Source organism: Eumetopias jubatus, unplaced genomic scaffold (genome assembly GCF_037043125.1).
Source record: "Eumetopias jubatus isolate StellerSeaLion01/CBP00866 unplaced genomic scaffold, mEumJub1_p1.0 scaffold_7, whole genome shotgun sequence".
In the NCBI taxonomy this organism is placed as follows: domain Eukaryota; kingdom Metazoa; phylum Chordata; class Mammalia; order Carnivora; family Otariidae; genus Eumetopias; species Eumetopias jubatus.
The window spans coordinates 71,541,410-71,556,012 of record NW_028274813.1 but is presented as its reverse complement, the minus strand read 5'-3'; the positions used below and the strand labels follow the sequence as shown (position 1 = coordinate 71,556,012).

The 14,603-nt window shown below is 50.0% G+C and overlaps 1 protein-coding gene across 1 annotated transcript; it reads left to right on the top strand.

Annotated features, from left to right (window-relative positions):
- Nucleotides 1–11,623: 11,623 nt before the first annotated feature.
- LOC148163915 (dehydrogenase/reductase SDR family member 2, mitochondrial-like) lies at nt 11,624–12,563 on the top strand. Its single transcript, XM_088025173.1, has 4 exons — nt 11,624–11,644; nt 11,775–11,909; nt 12,162–12,217; nt 12,452–12,563. Exons 1-4 carry the CDS (start codon nt 11,624–11,626, stop codon nt 12,561–12,563), a joined length of 324 nt encoding a protein of 107 aa, XP_087881299.1.
- The last annotated feature ends 2,040 nt before the right edge of the window (nt 12,564–14,603 follow it).

The window sequence follows — 14,603 nt, the reverse complement described above, 5'->3', positions numbered from 1 at the left end:
AGGAAACAAGCACCGCATCCCGTATTCCCTGACCTCACCTTGCTGTATTTTTTTTCAAAGCACTTGTCAGAACCTGTCCCTTTGTGTTTCTTTGTGGATTGCCTGTCTCCCTCCACAGAAATGTAAGCTCCTTACAGGAATAGACTTTTGTTTGTTTTTTTAAGATTTATTGATTTAGGGGCACCTGGGTGGCTCAGTCGTTAAGCATCTGCCTTCGGCTCAGGTCGTGGTCCCAGGGTCCTGGGATTGAGCCCCGCATCGGGCTCCCTGCTCGGCGGGGAGCCTGCTTCTCCCTCCCCCACTCCTCCCCTCCCTGCTTGTGTTCCTTCTCTCGCTGTGTCTCTGTCAGATAAATAAAATCTTAAAAAAAAAAAAAAAGATTATTAATTTGAGAGAGAGTGTGTGAGAGAGGGGGCAGGGACAGAGGGAGAAGCAGACTCCCAGCTGAGCAGGGAGCCTGATACGGGGCTCGATCCCAGGACTTCAGAGTCAGGACCTGAGCCGAAGGCAGACGCTCAACCCACGGAGCCTCCCAGAAGCCCCAGGAATAGACTTTTTAATTTAATTTATTTAAAGATTTTATTTTTAAGTCATCTCTATACCCAGCGTGATGCTCAAACTTACCACCCCGAGATCAAGAGTTGCATGCTCTCCTGACTGAGCCAGCCAGGTGCCCTGAAGAATAGATTTTTGTTTTAAACTCACTGCTGTGTCCCCATCACCTAGAGCAGTCCCTGGCACATAAGAGGTGCTGAATAAACATTTGCTGGGGCACCTGCAAATGAATGTAAATCATGAAGACTTTGAAAACACCCCCAGCCCTGTACACCTGCCATGATAGCTCTTACAGGGTGTCCCTGGCTGTCATACAGTGGTCAGTCATCTGCAGGGGCTGAGAGGTGGCCAATGGTGACCCTGCCTGCGCTCGCCTACCCACAAGGGGGTTACCGGACAAGGGGCCCGATGCCCAGTAAGCCAAACACTGACACTGGCTTTGTGGCAGAGAGGAAGAGTTTTACTATAGGGCACCAAGCAAGGAGTCAGGAGAAAATTTCTCAAATCCACATTCCTGAGGATGCAGGGAGCCGAGTATTTATGGGATTTTTTTCCAGGGGTGGGGTGGGGTGGGGGAATGGAGCTCTTGAGGATGGATGTAGGTGATTGGACGTTGGGAAAAGGTGAGGTGCAAGGGAAAAGACATCGCTGATTCTGTAAAGGTGCCACCCAGTGACATGGTTGTACTTTCGTCATATGTATACAAGATGGCGACACCAGCATGGCAAACAGGGGAGGTCTTCAGGTATCATTACGGAGATTGCTTTCAAATACAGGGGGCCCAGGTTAGTTTGAATTTCAAATAACCCAGGAATAAGTTTTTTAGTATAAGCATGTCCCATGCAGTTTTGGGGATATACTTACACTACCAAATTGCTTTTGGTTTATCTGAAATTCACATTTAACTGGGCATTCTGGTTTGTTTGCCTTTTATTTGCTAAATTTGTCAGTCTCATAAAAGGGACATCAAGGAGGTGCCAAGATGTGGAGTAGAACCCAGATCCATTGGCAGCTTGCTGATGCTCCTTCGAGTGTGCTGTGACACCTTTGTGAGTCAGAGCTCATCGGAGGATAAGCTAAGGAGCTCTGAGAGCAGAGTGTTGGTGGCTGTTATACTGGCAAGTGGACTTTTCTCCTGATAAATGCCTTTGCAGCTGGTCAAGCTTTTGAGATGTTGTGGCGAAAAGGCTAAGCAGGGAATGAATTGGAGGGAGGTTATAAAATGTTGTAATGGGAATTTTTGCTTTGTTTTTGAACACACATATGTCTTCAACAAATTGTGGCCTCTGGAGTTAGGTTAGCATAACTCTCCTGCAGCATCATGGACCTGGTAATGCTTCCCATGCTTCTGAGCTCTAGCCTGGCCCCTGTCTGTCTACACCACCCCATGGCTACCAAAGGCTATGGTTACTAAGGGGTTTCCTTGGGGTGTTAACAGGTCGTTGCCAGACTTTCTTCTCTATCATCTCTTTTCCTCCCCCTCAGGGGAATGCACATATAACCACTTTCCCCATTGTTTTCCCCACTTTTGTCTTATGAAATTTCACCATGGTCAATATCTTCTTCAAATGGACAGATCTTTAAGGGTTTTTTTTTTCCCCCTTTTTTTCCTCTTAGGTGTTTTCCTTCTTTTCTTCAGTGTTCCCTTTCTTTTTCTTCTCTTTTCATTTTTTTTCTTTTCTTCCCTCTTGCAGTTTTTTGCCCATAGAGAAATCTCTCTTGCTTTTTCCATCTCCCCACTCTGTGAACCAACCAACCTTCCAAAAGACCAATCAGCCAACTAACCTATCTGTCTTAGTCTGGTTAGGTCACTATAGCAAAAATGACACAGATTGGGTGGCTTAAACAACATTTATTTCTCACAGTTCTGGAGGCTAGGAAGTCCAAGATCAAGGCACTGGCAAACTCAGTGTCTATCGAAGGTCTGCTTCCTGGTTCATAAACGGCTGTCTTCTCGCCGTGTCCTCACGTGGTGGAGGGAATAAGGGACCTCTCTAGAGTCTCTTTTATACGTGTACTAATCCCATTTATGAGGGTTCCACCCTCATGTCCCAATCACCTCCCAAAGACCCCACCTCCTAAAAGTATCCCATTGGGGACTAAACTTCAACATGAATTTTGGGGAGACACAAACATTCAGTCTAATTCCAGCACCAACCAAGAAACCAAGATTGGAGGATGCTTCAAACTGGTGTAGAGACCAAAGCAAAGTAATGCACTGCCTCATATAGATCTCAACTCTGTGAAGATAGTCTCTTATGTTGTAGGAATTCAGCTTTGAATCATTTATGCCTAGGAGAAGCTGGGGAAGGTCACCACTGGAGAGGAAAGGGGTTGGAAGCATGTTGGGATCCAGGACTATCAATTCCCATAGAAAAATCTTATTTTTATAAAACATCATACTTACTGGTGTTTGCCCTCAGTTTGTCCTTTCACTTTTTCTTTTAAAAATCAGCCCTACTGAGTACTGAATACTGAATCAACCCTACAGTATACTGAAGTATACTGTAGATACAGTGAAATGCACACACCTTAAGTATATAGTTCCTGGAGTTTTGACAAACGCATATATCTGTGTATCCACCATCCCAATCAAGATATAGAAAAAAATCTTTCACCCTAGAACATTCCCTTGTGTCCCTATACTCAGACAACCATTGATTTCTATCACTATCTATTAGTTTTGTCTAGTCTAAAACATCACATAAATTGTACTTTTCTTTTGACTTTGCTTAGGTAGTCTTTTTTCATGCAGAGGTAAAAAAGAATTATTATAGTTTTTTGTTTTTTGGGTTCTTTTTCTTTTTTTTTTGAGAGAGAGACAGAGAGAGAGTGTGTGTGCAAGCTGGGGGGAAGTTTAGAGGGTGAGGGAAAGAACCTTCAGCAGGCTGCAGGCCCAGCACTGAGCCAGTCGTGGGGCTTGATCTTAAGATCCTGAGATCAGGACCTGAGCCGAAATCAGGAGTCAGACACTTAACCAACTGCGCCACCCAAGTGCCCCAAGAATTATTGTAGTTTTTAATGGTTTCATTTTTTTTTACATTTAAAATTTTTTTAAAAGATTTTATTTATTTGAGAGAGCGAGAGAGAGCAGGAGAGCGCAAGCGGGGGGGGAGGGGCAGACAGAGAGGGAGAAGCAGACTTCTTGATGAGCAGGGAGCTGATGACATGGGGCTCGATCCCAGGACCCTGGGATCATGACCTGAGCCGAAGGCAGACGCTTAACCGACTGAGCCATCTAGGTGCCCTATATTTAAATTTTGGATCCATCTGAAATTTATTTTGGTGTGTTGTATGAAAGGCACAGATTTAAGTTAGTTTCTTTTCCCCCAGAGAGCTAGCCAGTTGTCTCAACATCGTTTATTGGTAAATCTTTTTTCTCACTGCTGCGAAATGCCACCTTTATCACTTGTAAAGTTCTCAAGTGTGTTTGTATTTATTTCTGAACCTTCCCTTCCGCTCCTTTGATTTCTTTGTTCATGAATTGATGCAACCCTGTTTTACCTGTGGCTAACTTATTTTTTAAAATCTTATATTTTAAAAGCATATTCTGCTCTGTCTCTTCAATGAGCTAATTCTCTCCAAGATCCCTGTACTAGTTATCTATTGCTGCATAACAAATCCCCCTAACACTTAGCAGCTTGGAAATGTATTACTTCATAGTTTCCGAGAGTCAGGAATGAGAACAATGTAGCTGGTGGTTCTGGCTCAGGATGTTTCATGAGGCTGATGTGAAGTTGGTGTCTTCTCCAGACTTGACTGGGGCCAACTGGATTTGCTCCTGAGCTTGCTCACATGGCTATTGGCAGGCTGCAGTTCCTTGCTACGTGAGTCTTGCCACAGGGGTGCTCACAGCATGGCAGGTGGGAGTGACCCAAAGGAGAAGGGGAGAGACAGAAAGGGTCCAAGACAGAACACTCAGTTTTACGTATCCTTGTCTCAGAAGTGACATACCATTACTTCTGCCAAGCCCTCTATGCCGGGGATTACACAAGGTGGTGAATATCCACCTACAAGGATCACAGGGACCATCTTAGAGGCTGGCTGCCACTCTTCCAGGTTTGACTTTCCTTCCTCTTCACTTTCCCGGGATATCTCATCCATTTATGAGGCTGCTGCCACCCATACCGATAGTTTGCAAATCATTCTTCTGATCTCTGACTTGCCCTCCTAAGTGCCAGGATGCTTTATCCAACTGCCTGGGTACCTCCTCTGAAATATCCATAGACATCTCTATGTGGCTTTTTCCACCCTCTCCTTGGGTGAGCCTCAAGTTGACTTCTATTTTAAAATGTAGCACTCTGCACTACATTTATTTGATTTCTCCATTAGGCTGTAAGCTTATCAAGGGTGGGGACTGTGCCTTCATTATTTTGGTGTTCACAGCGCTTAACACAGTCCTGGCAGGAAGCTGGTGCTCATTCAAATATTTGGACCCAGGTGAGAGCTTGTGTGGTGGGTGGACACCCACCCACTCTACCACTGTTAATCCTGTATAGTGCCAGGGACCTGATCCCCAATCCAGCGGGGAGGGCCTGTTTCACTGGCTTTGAGACTGAGGCCTGCAGTCTCTTTTCGGTGCATGTAGAAACATCTTGGTGGCTTTGTACCCAGCTCTGCCTCCCCAGCCAGCTAAGCCTGTAGGCCCCACAGGGTGGGGTCTGGAGCCTGCTTAGACCCATGGGTCTGTTTCTGTTGTGTGAGTGTCTGGGGACAGCTGGACTGACCGGACGGACCATGGGTCTCTGGTAGGTATGATAAGGAAAATTTGCGTCCTAAGACGGCCAACCGAGGCAGCAAGGGCGTCCCAGTCCTTGTCCTGGGGCTCTTCCGGGTTCTTCTCCCTTCTCTGCTTTGCGCATGCGCCCAAAGTGCCAAGTATGTGGAAGTAGATGTATATAAATTGCCTCCTTCGTTTGTGCTTGAGGGTCAGACCTTTGGAGACCACTCTCCTCTGAGGACACCAGCATTAAATAAACCTCCGATCCTCCAAGATCTCCGGGTGCCGCTTGGTTTCTTCCGTCAGGCGATCCAGTCCAGGTTCCGAACATTTGGTTCCCTGACTGGGAAACCCAACTGCGCTGGCTCATTGTTGCCACCGGTTTGGGGCAACAGTGGGGCGGTGACGGAATGAGGGATCGTAACAGAGAAGGCGCGACCTGCCTAATTTTCAGCCGTCTCCCACCCAGGGCGCCTCGGGCCAGCCCCGCTCCGCTGTTCCCACAGGACTCGAGATGTGGCAGGTGAAGACCTGGTCCCAACATCGGCCTTTTTCCCCACGGAAGAGGGGGAACCAGACCATGACTGCTCTGAGGTGACTGATGAAGTCTACACGAGCCGTCCAGATCTGCGGGATCAAGCCATAAAGAATCCAGAGCTCACACTGTTCAGTGATGGTAGCAGTTACCTACAAGAGGGTGCCCGGAAAGCGGGTTATACAGTAACCACAACCACTGAAGTCCTAGAAGCCAAGGCATTATAAGCCGGATGGTCAGCTCAACGGGCTGAATTACATGCCTTAGTCTGAGCCCTCACCCTCAGTGAAGGCAAGCAAGTCAAAATCTATACTGACTCTCGGTAGGCCCGATACCGGAGCCATCTACAAGGAAAGGGGCCTCCTAACTGCAGCAGGAAAAGCTATCAAGAACAAGAAGGAGATACTGAGACTCCTCAAAGCCATCTGGCTTCCAAAGGAAGTAACAATCCTGCATTGTAAGGGACACCAGAAAGGAGACGACCCCACAGCGTGGGGAAATCGTCTGGCAGATGAGGCAGCCAAGACCACAGCCAGTGAGGACGTGGACAGAGCCCCTTCCCTCACCATGGCCCTAACACCCCCAGAAGAAGTCCCTCCACCCAGTTACACTAAAAAGGAAAAGGAATGGGCCATGGCTGAGGGAGCCACCCTGACTGAAAAGGGATGGTGGATGATGCCAGACGGGTGCATCTTTGTTCCAAGAGCAACTGGAGGGCATCTAGTCAAGGAACACCACTGACTCACTCATCTGGGGAAAATGGCATAGAGGCCCTTCTCAAAAAGCACTACTACATCAGTCAGCTGTCGGCACTATGCCGAGCAATGAGTGAACAATGCATAATGTGCTAAAAATAATGCTCAGTCTGTACCACGGCCTCTGCCAGGTGTCCAGACGATGGGAGCAACCCCCTTTGAAGATCTAGAGGTAGACTTCACAGATGTGCAGCTGAGCAGGGGGTTCAAATATCTCCTAGTAATAGTATGCACATATCCTGGGTGGGTCGAAGCCTTCCAGACCAGGATGGAACAAAGCCGGGAAGTAGCTAAAGTCCTCTTGTGGGAGATCGTGCCCCGGTTCGGCCTGCCATTAACAATCCATAGTGACAATGGACCTGCATTTGTGGCAGACATTGTACAGGTCTTGACCAAATCTCTCAACATCACCTGGAGACTCCACACCACTTACCAGCCCCAAAGTTCAGGAAAAGTAGAGTGAATGAATCACACCCTCAAGAGAACCTTAGCCAAGTTTTGTCAGGAGACTAAACTCCCATGGCCGGATCTGCTACCCCGAGCTCTCCCCATGCTTGCTGCATGCCCGGGACATCAGGTTTCTCCTTCCCCCGGGCTTGGGAATCCTTCCAGGAAACTTCCATCAGGTTGGAGATAAAGGGATAAAGGAGAAGCTTCAGGCCCTGGGGGCCACCCTAAATAAATTACAAAAGTACACTTTTGAGAGGGCCCCAGTCTCCTTAGGGTCTCAGGTATACTCCTTCCAGACGGGGGACTCAGTTTGCTTCAAAGATTGGAAGAAAGAAAAAAGCTTATCATTCGGATGAGGAGCCAAGCCAGTGGAGAGTCCAGCCAGACTTCACGAACCCACTCCGGCTTCACCTTCGACGAGACCCCACTGACTGATGGACACCTGCTTACCGTGGTCCCTGGCTCTCATCGGCATGATTTCCCTCATCTTGGAAGTTGGACTCTACACTGTTGCCCCCCCGACTGGACTTTCCCCCAGAGGCTTCTACCTAAGGTCATGGATCCCACTTTTACTGGCCCTCTGCTGTCTGCTCCTGAGCGCATTTCACCATGGTTTTCCTGGCCCCAGTCAGTCCTGGTCTTCTGCTACCTGGTGTGCTGTTAAGTTTATGATTAAGTCCGTATTCGCCCCAAGCCTTGCAGTCAACCCTCAGAGTCAAACAGAATGATGCCCTCTAAACTAGGTGTTTAAAGGGGCGTCCAAGGGGGGAATGATAAGGAAAATCTGTGTCCTAAGATGGCCGACTGAGCCAGCGAGCGAGTCCCAGTCCTTGCCCCAGGGCTCTTCCAGGTTCTTCTCCCTGCTCCGCTTCATGCACGCACCAGAGGTATGTGGTAGTAGAAGTGTATAAATTGCCCCCTTTGTGCTCAGGGCTCAGACCTTTGGAGACCACTCTTCTCTGAGCCCCCCGGCATTAAATAAACCTATCCTCCAAGATCTCCAGGTGCCGCTTCGTTCTTCCGTTGGGCAATCCAGCCCAGGTTCCGTAACATGTACACGCAAGCATTCTGCAGACTATTACTCAGGCAACAAGTCCTCTTCTTTCCCCCAGGCTACTCCCAGCTGTGCGGGAGGCCTTTTCTCATCACCACCTTTCATAGGTCTAGGACTGTAAATTCCACAAATCCCTGAGTTTTTTGGGAAGAATCACAGGGCCCGAAACCCAGCCTGTCACCTACCCACCTCCTTACACTCAGCTGCAGACTCCACAGAGGAAGGGCTCCTGACCTGTGCTCAGGAACCACAAGAGCACAGCCAAGTAAGGCTGGGGCAGGGACAATATGGCCCACAGTAGGGCTGTGTAGCTTGGGGGTCCGTGATACTGGACCTGCCCACCTTCGCTTTTTAAAATTTTTGTGCTGATGCTTCTTTCTCCCTGGCTCTGTGTGCAGCTGCCTTTATTTCTTCTCTGACTCTCCTAACAAAGTTCTTGGGGGCTGTCAGAGCCCTTAGGGCCCCTCAGCTCAGCGCCTCATCTTGCCGAGGTGCAGATGGAGCCAGAGTAGGGAACAGACTTGCCCAAATCCCACACCTTCTGTGGACATCTCCCTCGTCTCTTGTTCCTGATTTCCAGTGTTTCTCACTATTGCATGTCTCGCCCCTAATCTTTGTTTTCTTTGCTTTTCCCTTTTCTTTTCTCTTTGGTGAAGGCCATACACCTCCAAGATAGGACTAGTTTGAGGGTGTGTCCACTTGGCTTTCCCACCTCCATTTCTGGGCATCTGAACTGCTCAGCATGGTAAGGGGAATCAGAATGGGCAGTGCCAGGCTCAGAGACCACTCTGAGCTCCCGGGACCTGTGGTCGACTCGGGCCTAGCTGGCCCAGCTGACTACTCCAAAGAAAAGCAGAAGTGGGAATGAGGGCTGAGTGAGTGAGAGCCTGGGCCCTTAGAAGCTGCTGTCTCAGGCCCTGGGAAAATGGGACCACGGGAGACAGATGAGGCCTGATTAGTCTCTCTGCATGCTACCTGCAATAGGCCAGGGCTACTTTTCCCTACAAGTAGGACAGCTGTCCTGCAAACCACCTCACGGTAAGGTTAGCAAAGAGCAGGACTTGGTAAGAACCGTGGTAGACCACAGAGGGAACAGCCATAGACTTGCTGAGATGGGACCAGCTTCTCAGAAGTGCCATAACTCTGGTCTTCCAGCAGGGGGCAGCCCATCCTGACAAAAAGCGATTTCTCTTTTTCCTGCTGCCCTCCCAGCCAAGGAGATCAATTCCCCTGACACTTGACGGGGTTAATCTGGGCTCCGTGGCTTGGGGGAGAGAAGTCCCCCAGGGGCCATAACAGTGTTTAGAATCTGGTGTCCTGTTTAGGGAAGGTAGAACAGTCAGAAGCTGAAACCCCTCATCCCCTCAAATTGAAAGGCCATAAATATGACCTTGCAGAAAGGAGAGACAGCATGAGAGAGAGTGAGCAGGGTGACAGCAGCTAGGACGTAAAGATGAGGAGGTCTAGGACCTGCAAAGAGTAACTTTGGAAATATGGTATCAGGAGAGACATAAATTTGAAACCAAGCTGTCTCTCTTAAGGCAGAGCATCTGGTTACCTCATCATGACATGGATACAGCTTGATACTTCATCTGAAATATCTCCATAATTCCTGAGCAGCACCCATTCGCTGATCATTATAGATACCGACCCCTAACTCGAGGGAACTGGGTTACATAAGGGTTGGTTGCTAAGGAACAAGGGAGATGCAGTAGGTATGACAAGGGTTGCTTAGTAACGAGGAGTCCCTTGGCGTTGGAGTGGCCAAAGCAGGTCTGGAACTGATGGGGGTCTGTGGACAGTCAGCCCCCACCAGAGCCTCCTGAAAGTGCATGTCTGCTGGCCCCTCAGTCCAGAGCTACCAGCTTCCCGGCACTATCCTGCATGAAAAGTACATCCCAAGTCCCTGAGTGCCCTTGCTGCAACCGTTCCTTCCCACCTGCCTCCGCAGGAAACAGATCAGACTCCCAGATTCAGGACCCTGCAGGGAAACTCCCACTGGGGGAGGCAAAAGCCTCTGGGCTCACAGTGATGTGGAGTTGGGAAATTTGGGGTCTAGGTGAAAGAGGGTCCCCTACACAAGCATCTCTGATGTGTTTCCAGTTCATCGGAAAGTGTCTGCATACCTGAGTCTCCCACGCAGGGTCCTCACCCTGCCTCCACACCTGCGCACACACACACCTACAGCAGACTACCCCTTTCCTTCCAGAGGGTTTCCGGGAGGCCTGGGTCTGCAACCTGGCTCAGGCTCCTCCCAGCCTCCACTCAGTGAGATTCACTTCAGCACAGCCTGGCAAGGACAGCGTGCAGGCATTCAGAACCTGGGTCTGCTCTCTGACATGTTGCAAGCGCTCAGTGCTTGCTCAGGGGATGAATGGGAAACTCATCCTGTCTACTGAATGGTGGGTCTCATATTCCAATTTGCCTCTTCCATAAATAGAGAATTTTCATAGAGAATTTTCCTGACCCAAGGCTCAGGTGTTTGAAATTCACCCTGACCAGCTCCACTCGCTCTGGGCGTCCCCTTTAGGAACTGGCCCGGGAGTGGCTGGGATAGAAGAAAAAGTTACTGACTCTCATTTCTTGTCTCCTCCTGTCCCATCTGCTTCTCAGAGGCGGCCCATTGGTAGGCATTCACTGTCAGCGCTGGGGGCCTCCTCACCAAGCCCACTCTGCCCCCTTCCCCAAGCAGCTGGCTTTCTGCTCTCGCTTCCCCGGGGAGAGGCAGAGAGTGTCATGGTTCGGAGCGTGGGCATAGGTTCAGAGAGATGGGGTTGGAGTCCCGGCTCCACCACTCATGGCTCTGCAGCTAAACCCTGCTGAGCCTCTGTTCGCTCAGCTCTGAAAGGGGGCTAGTAACGGGAACCGTGCTGCTGCCATGAGGATTGAATTATTCCATGACTAGAGTCATTACAATGGTATCATTCTGATTTCTGTATCTTTTTAAAATAATAGTAGCACCTCAATCCACGGTAAGTGATTGGTTTCCTGTCTCCTCCTGTGTCTGTCTCCTCTCAGGACAGGGGCAGTCGTCCTGGTCTCCTCCATCGCAGCCTATATACCACATGTGGTGAGTGCTTGCTTGGGTGCTCCTGGTAGGACTAGCGGAAGGGGTCCCCAGAATGTCGCAGGGACAATGCCTGAGACAGACCCCCACCTCACTCCTCCTGCCCTAGGTTGAGCTGATGCCCGTGTGGCTGCTGGGTGCCTCAGATCCAGCTGCTGTTCTCAGACCAGGCTGGGGAGAGTGTGTCTGAGCTCTGCGCTTGGGCCAGGGGTGGGATTATCTGTAGGTGAGAAATCCAATTGATACTTTCCTCTGCTTCCTCAGATCCTTTTATTTATTTATTTTTTTAAAGATTTATTTATTTGAGAGGGAAAGGGGCACCTGGGTGGCTCAGTCGTTAAGCGTCTGCCTTCGGCTCAGGTCCTGAGCCGAAGGCAGACGCTTAACGACTGAGCCACCCAGGCGCCCCATAGATAAAATCTTCAAAAAAAAAAAAAAAAAGGAGAGGGAAAGATTCCCAAGCAGACTCCCTGCTGAGTGCCAAGCCATGGATGATGTGGGCTCAATGGTGCGGCTCCATCTCATGACTCTGTGGCCATGACCTGAGCAGAAATCAAGAGTCGAATGCTTAACTGACGGAGCCACCCAGGCGCCCCTGCTTTCCCATATCCTAATCGTTGTCTTGATTCCCTTCCCAGAAACTGGGCCCCTATAATATCAGTAAGACAGCCATGCTGGGCCTCACCAGGACACTGTCACTGGAGCTGGCCCCCAAGGGTATCCGGGTGAATTGCCTAGTTCCAGGAATAATAGAGACCAACTTCAGCAAACTGGTGAGGACCCGGGCGTATCCCCCATTTCCCAGCCCGGCTTGGTGGAAACCTCCCCAATGACTAAGGGCTAAGCCTCAGATGAGTGTCCCTAACAGCTGAGGTCCTCATTGTCCTTTGAAGTCAGCCATGACTCAGCCCATCACCCCTGAGAAAGGCGATCTGCCATGGGTGCTCTGTCGCGGGATCATCTGGAGCCCCGCCCAGCTCCTTGTTTTAGCAGCCCTGACTCTCTCACGTCTTCCCTTTGCCTAGTTACACAAGGATGAGGTTTTCTGGAACGATTCCAAGAAAAAATACCAGCTGCAGAGGCAAGTGGGGTGTGGACCCTTGGTAATCTGGGTACAGCTGGGGATGGGTGGCTGGTCTGTCTCACGGGGCAACCCCTCCTTGTGTACTGGCCATTCCTTTAGCTGAAGTCTGGGTTCCACAGAGCCCTGCGGGGTGCAAGTGGCCCGGCTGAATCTGCCCTGTCCCTCCTTGGAGTCCACTCCCACCGGAGCAGCAGAGTTTGAGATCCCTGACACGTGTTCTGTCCTGTGCAGGATAGGGCAGCCTGAGGACTGTTCCGGGATTGTGTCCTTCCTGTGCTCTCCGGATGCCAGCTACATAACCGGCGAGAACATTGTGGTGGCCGGCTTTTCCTCTCGGCTCTGACGGGGCTGAGGGGGCCCTGAGCTCTGGGTCTTGGCTTAGGAGCCTGGGGACGGGTGGGCTGGGAGATCATTAAGGTCAGGGGGGTAAAGTCTGAAGCTCTGCCAGACAAGCAACCTAGGGGCTTGTTCATGCCAGGCTTGAGGCAGGACCCCCCCCCCCCCCCCCCGCCCAGTGTTCTCATCTGTTGATTCTGCTGTTGATTCAGCTGCTGTGATCCAACCAACATGTGGGTTCTTGATGTGGGGCTGTGGAGCCGACTGAGTTCATGGCGCTGGCACTTTGGAGGAACCATAAGGGACAGGAGCAGAGACTCAGGCCCATGAAGGATCCGGCTCCTTCTCTCTGCCACTTGTCCTCTAAACATTTCTTTCCTAAAATAAACCCCAATTTCTCCTCAAGCCTGGAAACTCCTGGTAAGGGGAGAGCCAAGGGGAATGAGGCTGAGGACAGGCCTCTCCTGTCTCCTGCCTTCTGCTGCCCTGAGCCCATTCACGGACCCATGGTGGTGGCCTGCGAGTGTTCAGAAGGCTCTGCTCCATTCTCTGAGGGGGCTGGTGGAGGCTGAGCAAGGTGGGAGGGGGTGGGAGGATTCTGGCATTTCCCCCTGGGGTTCTGTGGGCTAGTGGTTCTTCATGTTTTCTGGGCCACACACTTTGAGTCCCTGACGAAAAAAGCCCCCCCCCCACAATCTTGCAACTTCTAATTCATACAATAGAGGGAAGTCAGTGTGAAGTTCTCCTTAAGGTTGTCTCCTCTTGGTAAAGGCCCTTTCTATTGTCCTGAGGCATGTTCGAGGGTGTCATCCTTCTGTGTGTGCACATCCAAGGCTCAGCAGACTCAGGAACAGTGGCCCTAAGAACACCTCTTTTCCTCTCGTGCCATCCATAAGTCTTGCCCTGAATTGGTCCCAAGGGAGGACCTGAGACAAGGCTTCCAACTGACCTCTGGCTTTCAACTCACTGAACACGCTCACCAGTGCCCCTCTCTGGACCTCTTGGGCATGGGTCTTTGTCTTGAGTCTCATTCAATTACAAAAACAGGGGCGCCTGGGCGCCTCAGTCATTAGGGGTCTGCCTTCGGCTCAGGTCATGATCCCAGGGTCCTGGGATCGAGCCCTGCATCAGGCTCCCTGCTCGGCGGGAAGCCTGCTTCTCCCTCTCCCACTCCCCCTGCTTGTGTTCCCTCTCTCACTATCTCTCTCTGTCAAATAAATAAATAAAATCTTAAAAAAAAACCCCAAACATTTATTGTTCCCTACGGCAAACCATGCATTGGGCCAGGCACCCTGGAGAACACAAATATAAAAAAAGACCCAACCTCTCTTAAGTTCCTTCCTTGTAGTAGGAGAACAGGGGTTTAAAACACTCATCAGTAAATAAGGCAGAAATGGGGCGCCTGGGTGGCTCAGTTGGTTGAGTGTCCAACTCTTGATTTTGGCTCAAGTCATGGTCTCCACGTTGTGAGATCAAGCCCCACGTCCAGCTCCAGGCTCTGCGCAGTCTGCTTGTCCCTCTCTCCTGCTCTGCCCCCTGCTCTCTCTCTTGCTCTCAAATAAATAAATAAATAAATAAATAAAATCTTTAAAGATAAATTAATAAGGCAGAATGTATTCATTTATTCAATAAATTGAGTACCATTCTATGCCAGGCACTGTTCTAGGAACTCAGAGGGCGACCGTGAACAAAACAAAGATCATTTCCCTGCAGAGTTTAGACTCGTGGGGGAGATCTCCAATAAACAATGAACATGTTAAAAAATAAATTACACTGTGTATTAGTAGGTACATGGGTACAGAAAAAAAAGACAAAAGAGTAGGGTAGGGGTACAATTCTTTACTCAATTCTAAGGCATGGTGGGCTCTTTCCCCATACCAAGCAGTTCTCTAACAGCAGCTGGGTGACTTACAATTCAGCTGAATTCGGATACCATCTGCCTGGAGATAGGGTGAGACCCCACAGGTTAAGGGCTCAGTTCTGCAAGACCATCCCCCACTCCACTTGCTAAGCGCAAGTCCTTATTGTCAGCTGTGCTCTGACTATA